A 22,681-nucleotide genomic window follows, 5' to 3' on the forward strand; every position below is an offset into this window, starting at 1 on the left:
TGCCTTTAAGGATTGTGTAATTTGTGAATTGTATCAGGCGCGCTTTATTAAACCAGACTGCCAGAACATTATTGTGGGCGTGTCTTCATTACTGTCCAGTTTTCAGAGTTTAAAACTGAGGAAAAGCTTTCAGTAAACATAAATGGGAAGCGCTGCTCAAACCAGGATCACTGTGAAACAGACCTCACCAGCGTTTTGTGCGTTATGGATGACAAAGACGAAGATATAGGTGGGTAAATTACTAAGCTACAATATGTGCATATTACAGCTGTTTATTTTCTTAACGTTTTACTTGAAGATATAATATGTTCATTGTCCACTCTAAATGGCTTGTAAGAAACTAAATGGTTTGCATCTGTAGCATGTAGCAAAAACGTATTAGTTTATCAAAAGTATATTTTTTATAAATAAGTCAATACAACATTAACACTCCATATATCCTTTTTAAAGAAATTTCAAGTGATTATATTATCAATTTAAAGTAATATTAACACGTTTGTAGAAACTGTAGTTTAGTTTTATGCTTTGTTTTGCGTTAAAGTTGACGTCACTTCTGTTCTTAAATCACATTGGCGTTAGAATCTAGAAAAATATTTTTCTTTTTGCACAACGTCAAATCAAACGGTTTTGCAACAAAAGCATTCTGTTCGAACAAAACCTTTCCAAAGCTTCTAAACGCAGTTCTTAAGTCATTTTGTTTAACACTTTATATCATTAATAAGTAACAGTATGTTGAGGATCACGTTATATTTTGGACGGCTGTCATGTGTCTTCAACCACGTGGACGCCTCATATTTTGATTCCAATAAACACACACACACACACACACACACACACACACGTTGTGTTTACATGTTTTATGGGGACATTACATAGGCGTAATGGTTTTTATACTGTACAAACCCTATTTTCTATCGCCCTACACCTACCTTATACCTAAACTTAGCCCTCACAGGAGACTGTGCACACTTTTACTTTCTCAAAAAAACTCATTCTGCATGATTTATAAGCCTGTTTCCTCATGGGGACCTCACAAATGTCCCCACAAGGTCAGAATTTACTGGTATTACTATCCTTGTGGGGACATTTGGTCCCCATAACGTGATAAATACCAGGTGCACACACACACACACGCACACACACACACACAAAACAAAGACTGTTGCAAACACTGACAAAACCTTATCTGTGCTAATACTAAATATCAGCAATCTTGCTAACTGCTATGAAATTTAGCTAGGCAAGCATAACAATCTGAGTTTCTGTGCTTTAATTGTGCAAAACGTGATGATCCATGGTATCTAGTGTGTCTCATGTACTTCAATGGAAGGAAGGAAATCTGACCTTTTGCACAAATGAGTTCACATGGTGAATGTCACTAGTTTGCTTTCTTCTTCCTCTTTTTTTTTTTTTAGTTACACAATAACTACGCAATTACGTTTGTAGGGAATAACACATTATTGTAATGTGTTACTTTTAAAAGTAACGTTCCCCTACATTGGTATTTATTATGGAAATAATTTATTTTAATCAATATACTTAACTGTGAACTGAATGTAATGTTTGTGTACACCTATTGCATGCTATTTACAATCAGTTTAAATTGTATTATCGTTAAAATTTATATTAAATGTGACCCTGGACCACATAAGGGTAACTTTTTAGTGACAGTGTTTGGCCAAAATACAACTATTTGAAAATCTTGATTCTGAGGATGCAACAAATCTAAATACTGAATAAATCACCTTTAAAGTTGTCTAAATAAAGTTCTTAGCAATGCATATTACTTATAAAAAAAATAAGTTTTGATATATTCACGATAGGAAATTTACAAAATGTCTTCATGGAACATGATCTTTACTTAATATCCTAATGATTTTTGGCATAAAATAAAAGTCAATAATTTTGACCCATACAATGTATTTTTGCCTATTGCTACAAATGTACCCATGCTACTTATCACTGGTTTTGTGGTCCAGGGTCACAAATGCAGTTAGCAGAACCTGAGATTGCTTTGTTTGACCCAATTAAGTACATCTTTATATGAAATTTCATAACTATACCGTCTTTGGAAATATAGCTTTAGTACGGCAATGAATTTACTGACAAGCATTTATCATGAATATATTCTTTAATACAATTTCTATTGAAACTTGAATGTCATGCATTTAAATATATCTGTAATTACACATTTGTAATGAAGTTCTCACTTGTTTTAAACCTGGAAGAATTTCTGTTGAACACAAAAGAAGATTTTTTGAAGAATGTTGGTAACCAAACAATTGACAGTAGCTATCGCCTTCCATAGTATGGAAAAACATTCAACAGGAGTCAATAGCTACCGTCAACTGTTTGGTTACCAACATTCTTCAGAATATCTTCTTTTGTGAAATACATACAGGTACGACATGAGGGTGAGGAAATGATCATAGAATTTTATTTTGAGGGGTGAAATCATTAAATTACCTCATTCTCGAACCATCCTATGTGTATATGACTTTCTATTTTTAGACGAATGCAATCAGAGTTAAATTTAAAAAAGGCCTGGTTCATCCAAGCTTTATAATGGCAGTGAATGGCTGTTGAGATTTTGAAGTTCAGTAAAGTGCATCCATTCATCATAAAAAGTGCTCAGCATTTTCAGCATTTTTCTCCATATAATGGACTGATATGGTGCCCAGATTTTGAACCTCCAAAATGCAGTTTAAATGCGATGTAGGATGATTTTGAAATGATTTTTGAAGTTGAGGGAGAAAATACGATTTAAGTTTTTTGACATACCCTAAGTATTTTGAGCCAGAATACACAGAGTTCAGGGAGAGAAAGGTGAGACGAGCGTTTGAGATTAAAAAGTATTTAAATTGTATTTTTTTAATGAAACTAACCGATTGCTTCGCTAAATAAGACCCTTCTTCGGCTGGGCTCGTTTACAACCGTATTTGGGATCATTTGAAGCCGCAGCTCTAAATTGGGGCACCATATCAGTCCATTATATGGAGAAAAATGCCAAAATGTCTTCCTCAAAAAACATAATTTCTTTATGACCGAAGAAAAGAAGACATGAACATCTTGGATGACAAGGGAGTGAGTACATTATATGTGAATCTTTGTTTTGGAAGTGGACTTCTCCACTTCTGAAGTGAATCGATGCGTTTACGCTATGCCTACATCACCCACTGGAACACCACTGTCTCGTGAACTTGTGTACGAAAGTTAGCGGAAGCTAGAGATTATGGTTTATAAAGTTTTAAATATGGATATTTTTCTTACACAAACGCATCGATTCACTTCAGGAGGCCTTTTTAACCCTCTGGAGCTGTGTGGAGTATTTTTATGATGGATGGACGCACTTTATTGGGCTTCAAAATCTCAACAGCCATTCACTGCCATTATAAAGCTTGGAAGAGCCATTTTTTTAATGTAACTCCGATTGTATTCGACTAAAAGAAGAAAGTCATATATAGTAGTCAACATTTGAAGTGGATCAAAAAAGACAACTTTGATGAAAGGTTTTGATCCACTTCAAACTTGAGGGTGATTTTCATTTTTGGGTGAACTGTCTCTTTAAGTGCACTTTTCATCAAAGTTTGTCCTAAATCTGGTTCAAGTCAAGATTAAAGCTTTTAAATAGTACTTTTCAGCAATAACACTAAAACACCCTTAGGAAGACCTGTTGATTGTATAACTTGGCTTTGTTATCTAGACTTGAGCTTTTTATAACACTTTCTTGTATCGCAAGAGCAAAAATCCATTCTGAGGAAAAATGTACTATCTGAAACTGTTAACTGCAAATGTTATCTTAAAATTGAACGTATCCTGTTTGCTAAATAGATCTCTGCTTCACAAAGCAGCAGCCCATGTCTGTCAGCAGGAGCACAATTAATCATGTACCAACTTCTTTAAGGCACAACAGCCATTTAAATTCATCTAGACCGAAGCGATTGTTTACATGTAGTATTATTTCTGTTATCAGTGCATTTTATTCATGCAGCGCTATTATTAGCCACCAGACTTTGTTAGAAAGACTTGTTCTCAGGGTGTTTTCCTTTCGTAAGTCTGCAAGTACACAGCAAGTTTGCCAATTGGATCAAAGCCATTGATTGCTGTAGTAATGACTGATATTTTGCCACTTCAGTATGTTTTTTTTTTTTTTTTTTTGCAACAAATTAACAAAATACTGCCGTATACCTCTGTACACTGGAAAAAGCGTGGTTTAGTATATGTCTGCTTATTTTTTCTTTTGAGGGAGGTATTATTTTTTTTTCAATTTTTACGCAAAATAGGATGGGGTTCATTCATACTGGACACCAGAGGGTGCCCTCGTGCACAAAATCCACATATGCGTCAAAGAAGTATCACTGATTACGTATTAAATAAATTAAATGCACACAGACTGAAGTAGTTTAAGTCTTTGGTTCTTTTAATTGTGATCATTTTGGCTCACATTTAACAAAAACCCACCAATCTCAATAAATTAGAATACTTCATAAGACCAATGAAAAAACATTTTTAGTGAATTGTTGGCCTTCTGGAAAGTATGTTCATTTACTGTATATGTACTCAATACTTGGTAGGGGCTCCTTTTGCTTTAATTATGGAGGTGATCAGTCTGTGGCACTGCTGAGGTGGTATGGAAGCCCAGGTTTCTTTGACAGTGGCCTTCAGCTCATCTGCATTTTTTTGGTCTCTTGTTTCTCATTTTCCTCTTGACAATACCCCATAGATTCTCTGTGGGGTTCAGGTCTGGTGAGTTTGCTGGCCAGACAAGCACACCAACACCATGGTCATTTAACCAACTTTTGGTGCTTTTGGCAGTGTGGGCAGGTGCCAAATCCTGCTGGAAAATGAAATCAGCATCTTTAAAAAGCTGGTCAGCAGAAGGAAGCATGAAGTGCTCTAAAATTTCTTGGTAAACGGGTGCAGTGATGTTGGTTTTCAAAAAACCTGGACCAACACCAGCAGACGACACTGCACCCCAAATCATCACAGACTCTGGAAACTTAACACTGAACGTCAAGCAACTTGGGCTATGAGCTTCTCCACCGTTCCTCCAGACTCTAGGACCTTGGTTTCCAAATGAAATACAAAACTTGCTCTCATCTGAAAAGAGGACTTTAGACCACTGGGCAACAGTCCATTTCTTCTTCTCCTTAGCCCAGGTAAGACGCCTCTGACATTGTCTGTGGTTCAGGAGTGGCTTAACAAGAGGAATACAACAACTGTAGCCAAATTCCTTGACACGTCTGTGTGTGGTGGCTCTTGATGCCTTGACCCCAGCCTCAGTCCTTGTGAAGTTCACCCAAATTCTTGAATCAATTTTGCTTGACAAGCCTCTCAAGGCTGCGGTTCTCTCGGTTGTGCATCTTTTTCTTCCACACTTTTTCCTTCCACTCAACTTTCTGTTAACATGCTTGGATACAGCACTCTGTGAACAGCCAGCTTCTTTGGAAATGAATGTTTGTGGCTTCCCCTCCTTGTGAAGGGTGTCAGTGATTGTCTTCTGGACAACTGTCAGATCAGCAGTCTTCCCCATAATTGTGTAGCCTAGTGAACCAAACTGAGAGACCATTTTGAAGGCTCAGGAAACCTTTGCAGGTGTTTTGAGTTGATTAGCTGTTCAGCATGTCACCATATTCTAATTTGTTGAGATACTGAATTGGTGGGTTTTTGTTAAATGTGAGCCAAAATCATCACAATTAAAAGAACCAAAGACTTAAACTAATTCAGTCTGTGTGCACTGAATTTATTTAATACACGAGTTTCACAATTTGAGTTGAATTACTGAAATAAATTAACTTTTCCACAACATTCTAATTTATTGAGATGCCACCTATATATTGAGAATTGTGACATCCCTAGTAATGACATATATTTGTAGGCAGACCCAAAGTTCATATCATCCTGGTTCTCTCAACAAAAACCCAATAGGATTTTTCCATTGGTGTTTGGATTGTTGTGAAAAATAAGCTGTTACCAACAAAAGTTTATGTAAATTCTTGCAAATGTACAGCAGGCAATAAACAAACTACACCATGGTTGCCACAAAGGACAATTTCATTTTTTCTTAACCATAAAAATTTGATGAATGCGCATTGCTAAATTAGCGTTTGAATTGTATCAGAGACGACCTGCTCCTCCCATCATTCAGTGCTGCTGTGTATTTTGAGGGCATTGTTTCTCTGGCATACAAGCCTGATTTTGCCCATTCTTTACGCTAAATCTGAAGCACGATCTCTGTTGAAGGAAACCCACTCCAGCTGATATTTATATCCACTTGTTAGTGGCATTGTTCACTGACGTAACAAGATGTTCGTGTGAAGTATATATAACTCACTGATGTACTGTGGAGGGAAAGAACCCTAATGACTTAATGAACAGCTGCCAACTACTGATTGCTTAGAAATGTGTTTGTATTCTGTTACCTAGCAGTGTGACTTGTCTTAAAGGAACAGTTCATCCAAAAATAAATTTGCTGAAGATTTACTCACCCTTTGGTGAGTTTGTTTCTTCATGGAAACAGATTTGGAGGGATTTTAGCATTAGATCACTTGCTCACCAATGGATCCTGAATGGATGCCGTCAGAATGAGAGTCCAAACAGCTGATAAAAACATCACAATCTCTTCACAAGATGTTAATTGATGCGCTGGAGTCACTTGTGGATTGTTGTGATGTTTTTATCAGCTGTTTGGACACTCTTTCTGACGGCACCCATTCACTGAGCATGCAGAAAGACAAAAATGGCATACGTCATAGTCGTTTGACTTTAGTAGGACTAAAATCTAACTGACTGATAAAGGATCTGTGATGATGTTCCAGGATCAACAAAGATGATGATCAAAAGGCTACTTGAAAAAAATTGGTTACTGGTTTTAAGGCAGCAACTGTTTGTGATTGTGGAGCATGTTGTTCTTGGAGAAATTAGAAATGTCATCATCTCTCTCACCGCAGACACCCTTGACCCCAACCTTCCTGAGGAGGGTCCGTCTGCTCCGCCTCCAGGCTGGCTGGACAGCGTAACAGGCTACGAGGAACACACGGGCGGAGGTGAAAAGCTTTCATGTGAACCACTCATATACATTCAGGATAGACTAATAGCAGTTGTACTATTTTTTATAAACATAATAGATTATTATTATTATTATTATTATTATTATTATTATTATTATTATTATTATTAATATTATTATTATAAAAGGCACTATGATAACAGTAACATTATTACTGTTAATATTATTATGACAGTATTCTTATAACACACTATTATATACACAAACAAATGATACACTATTCTGTTTATACACTATTATAAGGCACTATAATAATAATAATAATAATAGTTTATTATAACAAGCATTGCTTATAATAGCAGAAACAACAATTATTATTAGTAGTATTATTAAAAGTTATTTTATTTTGAAAACTAAGAAACTACAATAATAATAATAATAATAATAATTATTATTATTATTACTATTATTATTATAACAATTATTGCTTATATTATTAGCATTATTATTAAGACCAATATTTTAATAATTCACTATTTTGTACTGTGAGGCACAGTAATAATAATAATAATAATTGTTATTATTTACAACAATTATTGCTATTGTTATATATGACAATTATTTGTTATTGTCATTATTATTAAGACCCTATTAGTATAATAATGCACTATTATATGCACCAATGCACTGTAATAATAAAAATGTTGTTGTTATTGTTATTATTATTATTATTATTATGGAACATTTTATTTTTATTAAAATAGTCCTAATGTGTATTATGTTTTTATTATTACTAATACTAATACTAATAATAATAATATTTATTATTATTATTATTATTATTATTATTATTAAGACACTGTTATTTTAATAATATTAATATTATTATTATCATTATTCTTTTTAATAATATATAATTGCACTATAACAACACCATTTCATTATTGCTAATATTATTATGATACTTATTATAATACACTATTATATACACAAATTAATAATAACAATAATAATTCATAATAATGATCATAATGTACTTTAAGACACAATAATAATTATTTATTATTATTATGTACAGCAATTACTGTTACTGTTATATATAACAATTGTTGTTATATATAACAATTATTTGTTATGGTCATTATTATTATTATTATTATTATTATGAAACACTTTATTTTTATTGAAATAATCATAATAAGTATTAGTTTTTTTATAATAATAATAATTATTATTGTTGTTGTTATATAACAGTTATTGTTATATATAAAAAATATTTGTTGTTGTCATTATTTTTAAAGACACTATTAGTATAATAATACACCATTACATGCACCAAGACATTATAATAATGATTTTTTTTTATTATTCTTACTATTATACTATTATTATAATGGTATGCTTTGTTATTATTAAAATGCTCATAATGAGTATTATGTTTTATAATAATAATAATAATAATAATAATAATAATAATAATAATTATTATTATTATTATTATTATTGCTGTAGTATAGTGAACATTTAGTTATTCTGTGAAAATACAGAAACATTTACAAATTGCTTTTGCATATCAGATATTGGATGATTAATAATATCAGCACTGATCAAAAATGTAATATCCATCAATCTTTAACAGCTTGTAAAATCATATAAATACAGTATACAGTATATGAACTAATATCACAGTTATGTCTTTAAATTCTTAAGTAATTTTTCCTCACTCAACATCCAACTTTAAATTTAGTTTGTGTTCTTGTTTGCAGACTGTACAGATCAAATCTGTCCTCCTCCACCAGACTTTGTCCCTAAACCTGAAAATGACAAGAACGCCTCAGTTCCAAATGTCATGTAGGTACAATATCACTTTTCACTGTACAACGTCTTTACGAATACAAAATACAACGAATACATATTTACACAACATTTGCTGAGGAAAAAAAAACATACAAATTTCATATAGTGCACAATGCATATACATTTTTTTATTTGCACACTTACCGACAGGGTACCCACCGTCTCAGAGGACGTCGCGAGAGACGCTCTACTTCAGTTTGTGGGTAAAAAATGGACATACAGCAGCAAACCAGCCAAAAATCTGATCTTCAAAGAGCTGAAGCCTTTTACAGTTTACCGTGTAAATCTTGTTATTATTTGTTCTCGATATTGTTATCACATTATAATAATTACATGACCATTAGTCCTGTATCTTTTCAGTACCGCTTGGAAACGTTCACAGAGTCCAGATCAAGCGCCTGGGAATCAGAGCCGCACACAGGTGCCCAATAACACAAATACAGTGATACGAATCATAAACAAAATGCCAGAACAGCATATTAATATCTTTTTTCTCAGGTCAGTGTGTGGATGGGCCTCAAAATGGAGTGAGTCCTCCACCGTGGCACGTCCAAGTGTCTTACCCACCCAAATTCACCGACTCCGTTCAGAAAGTCAGAGTCCCGCACTCGTCATTCATAAAGGTGTGCCTTTAAACAATCTATATTCATATAAATATTGCAGCTTACCATCAAAACCAACTCAAAGAGTTTCTTACCTAATTTACCACCATAAGTCAGACTTTGCTTATGTTTTGATGCCTGTCGGATTGCATCAGTGCATTGTCATTGCAGCCTTGCCACTGTTGTCATGGTAACGGCAAAGTGAGGTGTCGCCACTGCCGAGGACGAGGTCTGGTATGTATATGTTTAATATTTTGTATACATATCTGCTATTGTTTTATTCTCCTGACTGTTTGCTTCAAAACAAATTCAGACTCGCTGTATGTTCTGTCACGGCTCTGGTCACAGTCGCAACCGGCGGTGTACAACCTGCCACGGAAGAGGAAGAAAAAGGTAATGCGAGGGTTAAACTGACTGACAGTGTGTTTTAAATGCTCGCGTGAAAATAAAAATATCTCACCTCCTGCTTTCAGGTGTGTTTCTTGTCATGGAAAGGGTTACAAAGGCTGCCTCACGTGTAACGGTTACAGAAAACTTGTGCATTTTATACAGCTCACAGTTACATGGTAAATGTGCTATTAAGTGTTTTTTATGCTAATTATGCCGTTTGGTAAGCTACTGTACGTGTGAAATGTTGTAAACAGTCTGTGCCAGATGCATCAGTCTCTGATTAGTTTTCATGATTTCAGTTCCTGTTTTAGTTCTTGCTTTGGTCTACACAATAATCTACTCTGTTCATCTTTATTTTCATGTGGTTATCTGTGTGACAAACCACATTGTTTCACAGGAAGAACCAAGTGTTTGAGTTTATACCCAACCGGGTGCCTGCGTTCCCGCTGAAGAAGTTCGAGAAGGTGTCTGGAGAAGCGTTCTTTGTAGATGAAAACCTCCTGGTATACATTAATTCATTAATTAACTGATAAATTCATTATAATCAGGTTATTTAAATATGTTACTTAATGTTTAGAAGATGTAAAGTTAATGTTCTCAAACTCAGTGGCTCAAATGTGTTACATTGATGTAACAAGTTGATATTTCATAACATTCCCTAATGTTAAGAGAACTAATTATTAATAGAATTATTAATAAATTTCAACATGATAACATACTTAGACCGTTCGCCATAAGACATGTTAATTTACCTCAGTTTATATGTAAAACATAAACAAACGCATTGGATTTTTAGCAACAGTCGTCCGCTCAATCGCGAATTACTGTCATTATCGTTAGTTACTACAGCCTACAGTTTGCTAGCTAGCTATATCTTCGTCAGAAAGTGAATATTACCTCATTGCAATGTTTTTTAAACCAGCTCGGTCATCCATTCAGGTTGTAGCGGTATTTGAGAGAGGCGGCAGCTTTCCCGCGAGTGGGTGTGGTTTCAGCGTCGACAGCGTCTGATACCAGAGAATACTGCTCACTTTTATCAAGATTTTAATAACTGATATTATTTACTTGGCGTTTTTTAATCATTCTCATTTGGCTGAGTGGTCAATAACACATTTCCTCTGGTGTGACGTACTAATTTAATGCTTTACACGGACTTTAATTTGTTTTGTATTATTGTAAGTCTCAGATTTGTTGTATTATTGTAAGACTCAAATCGTTTTACCTCGTTGTAATCATTATGGACGAGAAATCCTGACACTAATGCTCGTAATGGCGCCCCCTGGCGGAAGTGATGGGATTGCAACGCATATACGTCAAAAAGCACTCGCAATCAACTTTTGAGATTTGTGGTCACATTTTCAAACTATGATTAGGCAACAATGACTAATTTGAAAGCTACATAAGGTTAATTTCAAAATTACGAGTGTTGTTTGAACATGTTAGGGTTTAAAGTTTCATTATAAATTAGTCAGGTTAAACGTTGTTCAATTCAACGTGGTTAAAAATGGCTGTGAGGTAAAGACATCACATGCTGTAACAACTCACGGCTTTTACAACTGTTTTATTGAGTTTTTTGGACTGAAAGTTCTTTTCTGAAAGACGTTTCGTAAGATAAACAATAGGTAGCATACGCTGTCAAACAACAGTACAGTTCATTGAACAATGTCTGTCACATTCCTGTTTTTTAATTACTGTTAAAAAAATAAATAAATATGGCACTACCCTGGTGAAAAAAACAGCATATGCTGCTTAGGTAGGTTTTGATGCTGGTTTAAGCTGGTCCTTTGCTGGTTCATGCTGGTCATGTTGCTGGTCAAGGACTAGCATGAACCAGCAAAGGACCAGCATAAACCAGCAAAGGACCAGCTTAAACCAGCATCAAAACATACCTACCAGCATATGCTGTTTTTTTCGCCAGGGTATCCATTCCTCCTGCCCTGACTAAAGTTTATAGATCCTTTCTAATCATGTTTAATTTAATAAATTAATATATACAGGCAGCACACAGATGTTTCTAGCCTACATTTACAGCACAATGCCTGTTCGCAGGTTTATCCAATAGTGGGCTTCCCTGACCGGGAAATCTGCGATGCCTCAAAAGGCGCGATTCAGAATCACCTACTAAAATATTCTGCTGTGAGCCGCATCCTGCAGCAGGTGAGCAGAAACTGTGCCAGCATATACACAGCAGAAATGGGGGTAAAGTACATTAACAAAACATGACTGCAAATGTGAATAGAGAGTTGTGAGAAGCCAATTCCACAATTGACCACCAGATGGAAGCACTGCCTTGACCAACTTAAAATTTGAAAACTTGTGTGCATAGGCCTGTTTGCCAATGATCTTTAAAACTCAATGTTTCCAAATGTATAAGTTAAAATCTTAGCAATTTATGATTTCAAATGATATTTTAGGCCTTGCTAATATTCTCCTTTTCTCATTCTCTTATAGCGTCAAACGATCGAGCTGGTTCCTCTCACTCACGTATATTACGCTTACAGTGGCAAAGACTATGATTATTTTGTTTTTGGGCGAGAAAACAAAGTTCACACCACCAAATACCCTTCTTCCTGCAGCATTTTGTAATAACTATTTGTTTTGTGTCTTAACTAATTTTGCATTAATTCATATCTGTTTTCATAAGGTGTAAATACAGTTTATACATTGTGTATTTATAATGTAATATATTGATTAACTGTAAATGTTTATGGAAATGAAGCTCCTTTCTCTGCATTCTCTCATATAAGCATAAGCACAGCACAAATGTTTCATTCTTGCTACTTCATTCTGTATATTAAATATACATATATTACTATTAAGTATTAAAATGAATGTATACAAATTATTTTGGCTTCATTTTTGCCATGAAATGCAGTTGATTTTCTTTATACATTCATTATTTTGATGATTATATCTTGGTCATTTGAAAGGACTTGGGCAAGTTTATACCTTTTTTTGTTAGCAACTGAATATATATATATATATATATATTTTTTTTTTTTTTTCCCAGGAAAAAAATATACAGTTCATTTTTACACATGGTAATCCTAACTCACACTCACAATTGATTAATAATATATTATTAATAATTATTATGAAAAAAATGTACACTTGTTTGGTCTTATATGATTTTGTTTTTACAGTTAGGACATTGCAGAATAAAATCCACAAAAATAAATAAATAAATGAACAAACAAATAAATAAAAGGGACTAGAACTTGACCTAAGGACTAGATTTCTAAAATCAACATACAAAATAAAAATATGCATTTTTGTAATCAGATTTTTTTATTTAAAATCTTATAGATACTAAATACAGGGTTTCTGCAGCCTTAAGAAAAAGTTCTAAGAATTATTCTCCCCTTTCACAAAATAAGGCCTTAAAATGTCTTAAATCAGAGCAAAAGTTCCTTTATTTATAAAGTTATGGCATTAAATGTTGCATGCACTGCAAAAATTAATATTTCCCCCAGTATCTTTGTCTTGTTTTCCAATACAAATATCTAAACATCCTTAAACTGAGATACATTTGAGATGCAAAATTACAACATGAAGTCTTGTTTTCTTAGAAACTGATCAAAATTAAGTGAGTTAATACTTAAAACAACAAATATCTCTCAATGTGTTATGAAAACTTGTTTTCCCTTTAAGTTTGCTTATTTTCCTGAGTCCACTGGCAGATATTTGTTCTTGTTTTAACCATCAGCTCACTTCATTTTGACCTTTTTCTCAGAAAAATCTCCTTATCTTAAGTAAATGTATTTTGATTTAAATATCTTTAAACATTTATACTGGAAAGCAATCCAAAAAATACTGAGGCCAAACATCACTTTTTTTTTGCAGTGTGATAAGAATGTAGAGTAAAAGTTATTTCTATATTCTAGTGGCTGGAAGCACAGATATTCAGACCTTTTTTGTAAAATTAACTAAAAAGTAGCCAAATTGTATGTTCAACGTCTAGGTATTGCTAATAGTACAACTGTTGTCTTTTCCCTACTAGACATTTATATTCAGAGACCAAATGCTGACGTATGGCGTTCTCGTCAATTTATTCCTTACATTTTGTTTAACCCTTTAACTGTCACCGTCCCACCTATATCATACATCATTTGAAAGCTTAGAAGCCCAAGAATCATCCTGTGAAAACCATTTTGAAATCGGACATTGTGTTACCATGGAAATGGTACTGTAAAATCTTTTGGCGGTCTCCTCCCCCTTAGCGGCGGTGTCAAGTGTCATATTACAAAATGCATTGTGGTCTTTTAGAATCCAAACTTTTTATAATCTTGACAAAAAACATGTCATTGGAAAGGTCTGAGTCTCAGGATTTCATATTTGGTGGTACTTATTTTGTGATAGAAGTAAAATTGACAGCGAAATTTAGACGTTTGTGACTGAAAAATGCATTAAAAAAATTATATAGAGTTTGTATGGCACCCGGTGGCTGTTTGTGGTATTACGCCCTAAACAAACTTTTACAGGAACCTCAATTTTTTTTTTCGTATCAACTTCAAATTTGGAACATAACTTATTTAGACATAAAGCTTCAATTTGATATCAAATTTGGGGTAAAACCTGTTATGTAAAATATGTATTTTATATAAAATAAAATAAAAATGGTGTAGTGCATTTTCTTTTTAGTAAATTTAAACTTCTATAACTTATTAATATTTTATTGTTTTGCCATAATCTGCTGATTGTCTTCTTTAAAAAGAGACCAACCTTAGATCTATATTCCGAAGTGTTCATGAATTACAACAATTTAAGTTTGGATAGTGCACTTTCATCCCTGTTTTAAAAAATGGGGGGTGACAGTTAAAGGGTTAAACCTCAACTACAACTACACCCTATATAGGGTTAGAATATAAGGGATAGTTAAAAATTTAAACTGTCATTAATTACTCACCCTCATGTCATTCTAAACTTGTAAGACCTTCAATCATCAACACAAATTAAGACATTTTTGATGAAATCCTAAATCTTTCTGACCCTGCATAGACAGCAAGGCAACTGAAATGTTCAAACGACCCTGAAAAGTAGTAAGATATCGATAAAATAGTCCATGTGACATTTATGCCCAAAGAAAACAAAACTAACGACTTTATTCAACAATTTCAACAAATTACGGTTGAACCACGTCACGTGGGCTATTTTAACGATGTCGTACTACCTTTCTGGGCCGTTTGAACGTTTCAGTTGCGTTGCTGTCATCAAAAATATCTTAATTTGTGTTCAGGAAAATGAGCGTGAGTAATTAATGAGTTTTCATTTTTTGAGTGAACTATCCCTTTAACTGTCAACTTGGAACAGGACAGCAGTTGGACACCTAATGTTCTCAGACTGTTTACGGTTCCTCGGATGTTGTACTGACCTGTTGCCGGCGGGTAAACAACACACCTGCTTAAGTATCACTCACAGAGTGCGTCGTTTTGACTCTTGGACGGATATGACAGGAGTGAAGCGGGATTTGAAGAGTGGAGGAGTGGCTCTCTGAGCTCCAGGCGAGCGCGGACAGTTTGTTTATGGTGAAGGAGGTGTGGAAAACACACGCGACTCAGCCGCGCATCTTCACACGACTCACACCTCACTGACATTTCATCAGAAACTGGAATAAAACGACTAGGAACGAGGAAAACGAGGAAATAACACTCGGTAGGTTTTCAAATGTTGTTTGCGGTTTTTCTGTCAAAATGTAAATAACCACGGTACAGTATAGTGATGATGTAAGATGATAATACCATGGTATTTTGAAAAACACTGTATTATCCTATTCATAAGACATAATATTTACATAATATATAGGAGTTTTTCAAATAATACCATGTTTTACCATGGTAACAGGGAACGTTTAAACGTTAATGTAGCAACTGCCACTTTAGTTTAACCGTTGAAAATTCGCTTCTTTTATGTTTGTTTATATAATATGATAATGTTTATTTCTAATCGTTTTAAAAGTCTGTTTTGTAGGAAAATACATTGTAAATGCTTTACCTGAGTATTTCTAAGACCCCAAAGTGAGGTATGTTAAACTTAAAATGTAAAATGATGTTAAAGATGTTAAATTATTAGGATGTTTGAGAAGTTACGTTGTTTAAAATCACCTATAGGCTTATGAAATTGATAAAAACAAAAATATCAACCTGTTACTTCTTGTATTTAGGCTATTAAAAGAGACATGGGGGACTGCAAGACCCCGACAGAGCATGAGGGTTAATCATTTAATACGTTTAGGACAATTAAATGACAATTAAGTTGTTTTTACAGTAGGATAGTACAGTATAATACAGTATAGCCTTACACAACCTTACTATTGTGGACAGGACAGGACAGGACATACATTGAATGTCTTTAAATGTTTGGACGTCAGTGATGTTCATTGTCCTCCTGATTCTTTCCTTTTCCTGTTTGCTGGTTTTGTTTGTTTCCGTCTTTCACATGCTGTAAATTTCCTCCCATATATTCTAAAATTATCTCAAATCATGTTTGAAATGTATATATTATAAATAAATAATATATGTTTATTATATACAAATACATGAGCCATCAGAAGGAAGTTTTCCAGAAAGCCGTGACTTCTTATATGACAATTATTTATTTTATTAAAGTATATTTTAAATAATTTTTAAATATTATTTTTAACTTAGCTAACAATGTTTTTTTTTATTTAATTTAATTTAATTTAATTTAATTTAAATGTATTTATTTTACAAGTTAAGTGCAAGTAATGGTTTACAATTAAAATTATTATATAATAATTATTATAAAAATTATTATATAATTTACAAAACATGTGTTAAAGTGTTTGACCAATCCATGGATGACCAATCAGATTCAAGCTGTGACTTCTTATAAATCCAGGTCAGGAAGCGAATGTATGAAACGTAATAGTTATGTTTTAAAGTTTTTGTGAAGTTGACAGACACTTTCTTAGATTGGCTTTGATTTGAAGACTGATGGATTGCATTATCAGGATGTGTTGTGATAGCGGCTGTAAGTTCTTGTCAGAGAGGGTTTAGGTTTCACACCCACTCTGAGCACTTGAAAGCGAGAGGAGAAGCTGACAGACTGACTGTGATCTGGTTTTGGGAGGAGTCCTCACGTAGGAGCCACATGAGAAAAGCCAGGCGGCGTCTGTGAGAGTCTTATCTGTGCTGCCCAGCACTGCAGCCCCGCGGCTATTGTTGTTTTATCTGGACTGAGCTTTGTTCTGCTGGTAACAATAGTGAGCAGGCGTACAGTGTGATTGTTCAGTGCAGGACACTTGAGGTTTTACAGTATTAAAGTTACTTTGCTTTGAGATGTGCTTTGACTTTTCCAGTCAAAAGTACAGATAAACTACTTATTACATGTTAGTAGTAACTTGGGTGAAGGTCGATTCCAGGTGCCCTGATCAGATTTTACTATCCGCTCCAAGTCACACGCTTGCCCCATACACATGCATTAAAAGTGCATAACTAACATGGTTGTTTAATTGGTTGTTTAATTTAATTATTTAATTGAAATGATATAATTTTAAAATGATGTTTTAAAATAAATTAACTAAATTGATTGCAAATATGTTTTAATTAAATATAATAACTGTGTTTTAAAATAAATTTAAATGTTAAATTTAAATTACTTTCTTTTTACTTTTTTTTTTTTTTTACTTTTTTTATTTTAAAATGTTAAAATCTTAGATTTTTTTTTCATTTTACTATTTACTATTTAGTTTTTTCTTCTTTTTTTTACAAATTGGCTACAATCATTTGATTAAATATATTTTCTTAATAATTTTTAGATTTTAACTGTCAGTATGTTTTGATTTATTTTATTAAAATATTTCTTTATATTACATCTTTAAAATATATATTTAAATTATTTTTTAGAAATCATTTTTATTTTAACTAACAATATTTTTTTTGTACAAATTGAGTGCCATTATTAATTATGTTAAACTATTTTATTAATAGTAATTTTATAATTTAACAGAGTGTATTTGCTTTTGTTTTACACATTGAGTACATATTTTGTTCAAATAAATATTCTGTTCATGTAATTTGTTTTTTAAATTTTTTTTTTAAAAATTGAATAACAAATGTTTTATTTTTTATAATTTTATTCTATTATTATTATTATCCTTATTATTATTATTATGAATGTGCAGAAAGAAAGAATAAATGAGTAAATAAATATTTTTAAATTAAAAGTAAAAAAATAAATATTTTTAAATTAAAAGTGAAAAAGTTAATACATATTTGATATATTAAAATAAATAAATAAATAAATAAATAAAAATATATATGTATATATAATTTTACAATTAAAAGTGAAAAAGCTAATACATATTTAATATAAGAAAAAAATTAATATATATATTTTTTCAATTAACAGCGAGAAAGCTAATAAATATTTAATATAACACAGTAAGAAAGTAATAAATACATATTTTTCAATTAAAAGTGAAAAAGCTAATAAATATTTAATATAAGAAAATAAGTAAATAAATAAATTAATTAGTTTTAACAAATTGAGTCGACTTAATTATTTTAATTAAGTATGTCTTTATATTACTTTCTTATAATATATATTTTTTAATTAATATTTTAAGAAAGTAATAATATAAATAAATATTTACTTGAGTGCCATTATAAATAATTAAATATTTATTTATATTATTACTTAATTATATATTTATATATTATATATTTTAGTAAAATAAATAAATATTTTATTTATATAATTATGTTTGCATTATATTTTTAATTAACAATACATTGTTTCACAGATTGAGTATACTTTTTATTTATTTATTTATTTATTTATTCATTCATTCATTCATTCATTCATTCATTCATTCATTCATTCATTCTATTAAATCAACAGGATCTATAAAGCTTCTTTTTAACCTTACTGTTCTGTTTATACTGTATATTTAATTTTTATAGGACATTAACCAATGCCTAAAATTGATGATTAAGGTTTTAGGGTTGGTTAAATGTTCTGATGTTGTGCCCAGAGGAATTCTGTGGGGTTTTGATTAAAAACAAAACAAAAAAAAAATCTTACTGTGTGGTTTCACTCTGCAAAAAATGCAAAGAAATGGAAGCGTTTGAGGATTCTGGTGTGTTATGATGTCCATCTGACCGTCTGGAGATTGTGTTAAGGATATCAGATGACATTTTATGGAGTTTAGGGAGAAGCTGCTCACCTTTTTCTCCCTTGTGAACAGATGAATCATTTCATTTTTTAGCTCTGGAAAATCTGATATATCAATGTCCTTTGTACTTGCTATGCATATCTACAGTTTCTTGGGAATGTCCCAGTCTTGCACGGGACTGATTTATATTTTCAGATCTGTTTCAGATTATCAGAGCATCTGCATCTGGTTAATGTCTATTTTTTCTCTTATCTGTACTCTTTTGATGGCAATCGGCTGGTTCTTATATATTAATTTGAGATCTTTCATCCAGACATGCATTTGTGATTTACTGCCATGTTACTGATAGTTCTTTATAATAAAAAAGATAAAAAGACAAAGTAAATGTTTTATGTATGCAGTTTATTGATTCTAATAATTGTAGTTTACTAAAGAGACCAGAGCACAGATAAAAATGTAGCCTACTAGGAATAATAAAATAAATAAAATAACACTGAATAAATAATGGATAGACACGTCCAAACTTTTGACCAATTCATTCTGTGTGCTTTTTACAGCTAAATTTAGTACATTTATGCAATGGAAGAAAAAAAGGTCACAGACCACCCAAGAAAGTCACAAAGTCCACTGTTATTCACTTATGGCTTTAATTCAGACTAGTAGAACCATTGTGTCCAACTCTGAGGAACAAAGTGGAAATATGTGGAAAAAATGACTTAGCCATCTAAAATAAGTTTTTTTTTTCCATAGAAAAAATGCTCATTTGCTTCTCATCCATAATCAAATGAGGAATCAGATGCCAGCTTTGATTAAGATTTGTCTCATATTAGTTTGCTGCAGTTTAAATTAAATAAATTAAACACACTCCAAAAGTCTTTATGAAATGTTCAAATGTCAGTTTGAAAGATTTACAGATGTTTTTGAAAAAAGGCTTAAAATAGAACAAATATGAAAATGATTCTCAGAGCAGAATTCATCATGAAAATGCTAAGCAGAAAACCTCTGAAAATGTGCATTATGAATGAATTAATGAATAACATTTTTTTCAATTTAAAGTGAAAAAGCTAATAAACATTTAATATGAGAAAATAAATAATAAATATTTTTTCAATTAAAAGTGAAAAAAGTGAAAAAAGCTTATAAATATAAGAAAATAAATAAATAAATAAATACATATTTTTCAAATATGAAAAGGATAACAAATAAGGGAATAAATAAATAAATAAATAAATAAATATGTCTAATTAAAAGTAAAAAAGGATAATAAATAAATAAATATTTTAAATTAAAAGTGAAAAAGCTAATAAATATCTAATAATATAAGAACATAAATAAATAAATATTTTTTCAATTAAAAGTGAAAAGGATAATAAAAAGGGAATAAATAAATATTTCAAATGAAAAGTGAAAAAACTAATAAATATGTAATATAAGAAAATAAATAAATAAATATTTGTCAATTAAAAATTGTATTCATTATTATTATTATTATCATTATTATTATTTCATTAAAAAAATATCTTTGTTTATTATAGAATTAACAAAAATAAAAAAGTAGAAGAAAAATAGAAGGCCTCTAACACTAGCTTGGTTTTTCTTTTTTTATTCTATCTGTTTTCTTTTTATTTATTATATAATTAAAAAACTTGCTATGTGTACTGCGTTAGGCCAACTGAGACTTGTAATAGCACTTGCATGTTATTGTTCTTTCGTTAATTTTGATTACTTCCATTGTCCGCTTTGGATAAAAGCACCTGCTAAATGTCTAAATGTAAATGTAAATGTAAAAATGAAAAGCCAATAAATTTGTAATATAAGAAAATAAATAAATAAATAAATGTTTGTTTAATTAAACGTGAAAAAGCTAATAAATAAATAAATATTTTTATTAAAAGTGGAAAACTAATGATATTTAGTATAAGAAAAAAACAAATATAAATTTTATTTTTAAATTAAAAGTGAAAAATCTAATAAATATTTAACATAAGAAAATAAGAAAAACAAATAAATAAAGGCTTTTCAATTAAAAGAATAAAATGCTAATAAATATTTAATATAGGAAAATTAATAAAAATAAATAAATAAATAGTTTTTTTCAGTTAAAAGTAAAAAAAGCTAATAAATATTTAATATAAGTAAATAAGTAAATAAACAAACAAACTCGACTACAGTATGTCTAACTGTATTTTAAAGGTGTTTAGGCCGTTTACCGCACGTCATTGAACTTGTTAACTTGGACAGGTGGATCTTGGGAATCATGCCAGAGATGCCGATCAGCCGTCATTGTATTCGTGTGTCTGTAAAAGAATTGCTTTGAATGTGCGTGTGTTGGCGAGTCCGCGAACAACATCCGTTGTAAATGACTCAATAACCCATTGTGGTGCCTCTCTATTATCTTAATTAATTGGCCTTCTCTCTATAAGCTAACAATAACAATGCCCTGGCAAACAGTATACTTCCTTCCCACAATGCATCTGTTCGAACCTGCTGTCTGGCGCCAACCCCAGGAAGGTCAGAATGAGGCTGGAAGTGGCTCTGTGTGGGCCAGGCTGACGGGAAGCTCTGTCTAAACACCCAACCAGCTGTTTCGAAAAATAATAGTAACTTCGTCATCATTCAGCCAAACTCAATCCCTAGCCAACCTAAATTCAGATGTCGTTTCTGCATACGGAGCCCAAAACAAGCACGGTTATCATTGTACTACCAAGTGAGATTCACAATGTGCCGGTCATGAATCATGTATATATTTATCTTTTATTGTTTCGGGGTGATTTCATTGTAATCTGCAGCTGTTTATTCCTCCAGACTTGGAATGGAGCGTGCAGAGCTTTGTGGAATAGTTAACATTTGTTTTACATGTGTTGTTTTATAGAAGTAGACACCAACAAAAAAGTCTCATTTGACATTCTTGAACTGAATGTGGACTGGCAATATATTAACGATTTGGTAGCATTATGCTGGTCGCTTTTGCACAAGGGCACTGACATTTTCTTCGACAAAATCAAATGCAGTCTTATCTTAAACTGTGTTTTATCACATTTATCATTTTGGACCCCATTGACTTTCATTGTATGGACAAAAGCAGTTGAAACTATTCAAAATTGTCATGAAGGTGTCGTGTAGTATAGTATGGTGTGTTTTTTTGCTCTACTAGTGGCACTAAACAGAATTTTAAAATATTATTAATACATTTAAACACTTCCTGTCATCAAACACAACCCAGTTTTATTGAAAAATTGCACCTGTGGCAAATATTTTGTTGCTTCTTGCGAATTTTACAACACTTTCACAGTGAGGTGTCGTGTGAATGGTGCGAAATGTGCATTTATTTTCTTCCAAAGATAGATAAACATGAATCTGGCAGTATTTTATTACGATAGTTATTGTTTGTACTGCACCAGTTCAGAAATTGAATATCCAGTTGCGCTAAAATGCTTTATCACATAACGCTAAACTGGACTGATAGTGTTAACAAGAGCAAACATGAGATAAAATCGCAAGTTTTACAAGTCTTTTTAAGATTTGTCTCATGAAATTAAACACACTCCAAAAGCCTTTTAGAATACGACAATATGAGAATGATTTCCAGAGCAAAACTCATCATGAAAATTGTACAAACAAACAAATAAATATTTGTTTTAGTTAAAAGCGAAAAGGCTAATACATATTTAATATAAGAAAAGAGCA

At 31.9% G+C, this 22,681-nt stretch overlaps 2 protein-coding genes across 2 annotated transcripts in view; both read left to right on the forward strand.

Annotated features, from left to right (window-relative positions):
• Positions 1 to 88: 88 nt before the first annotated feature.
• On the forward strand, positions 89 to 12,700 carry ssuh2.1 (ssu-2 homolog, tandem duplicate 1). Its single transcript, XM_051094720.1, has 12 exons — positions 89 to 229; positions 6,951 to 7,046; positions 8,776 to 8,860; positions 9,017 to 9,146; positions 9,227 to 9,287; positions 9,365 to 9,489; positions 9,640 to 9,702; positions 9,782 to 9,861; positions 9,942 to 10,034; positions 10,256 to 10,361; positions 11,908 to 12,015; positions 12,310 to 12,700. Exons 1-12 carry the CDS (start codon positions 205 to 207, stop codon positions 12,442 to 12,444), a joined length of 1,107 nt encoding a protein of 368 aa, XP_050950677.1. The 5' UTR covers positions 89 to 204; the 3' UTR covers positions 12,445 to 12,700.
• A 2,498-nt stretch (positions 12,701 to 15,198) lies between these two features.
• The window catches only part of si:dkey-49n23.1 (semaphorin-3D), a 76,196-nt gene continuing 68,713 nt past the window's right edge, over positions 15,199 to 22,681 (forward strand). Inside the window, exon 1 of the mRNA XM_051094600.1 lies at positions 15,199 to 15,510. The gene's annotated coding sequence lies outside the window, so the exon portion shown is untranslated. The remainder of the gene's footprint in view (positions 15,511 to 22,681) is intronic.

The sequence above is a fragment of the Labeo rohita genome, chromosome 22, assembly GCF_022985175.1.
Source record: "Labeo rohita strain BAU-BD-2019 chromosome 22, IGBB_LRoh.1.0, whole genome shotgun sequence".
Lineage (NCBI taxonomy): Eukaryota > Metazoa > Chordata > Actinopteri > Cypriniformes > Cyprinidae > Labeo > Labeo rohita.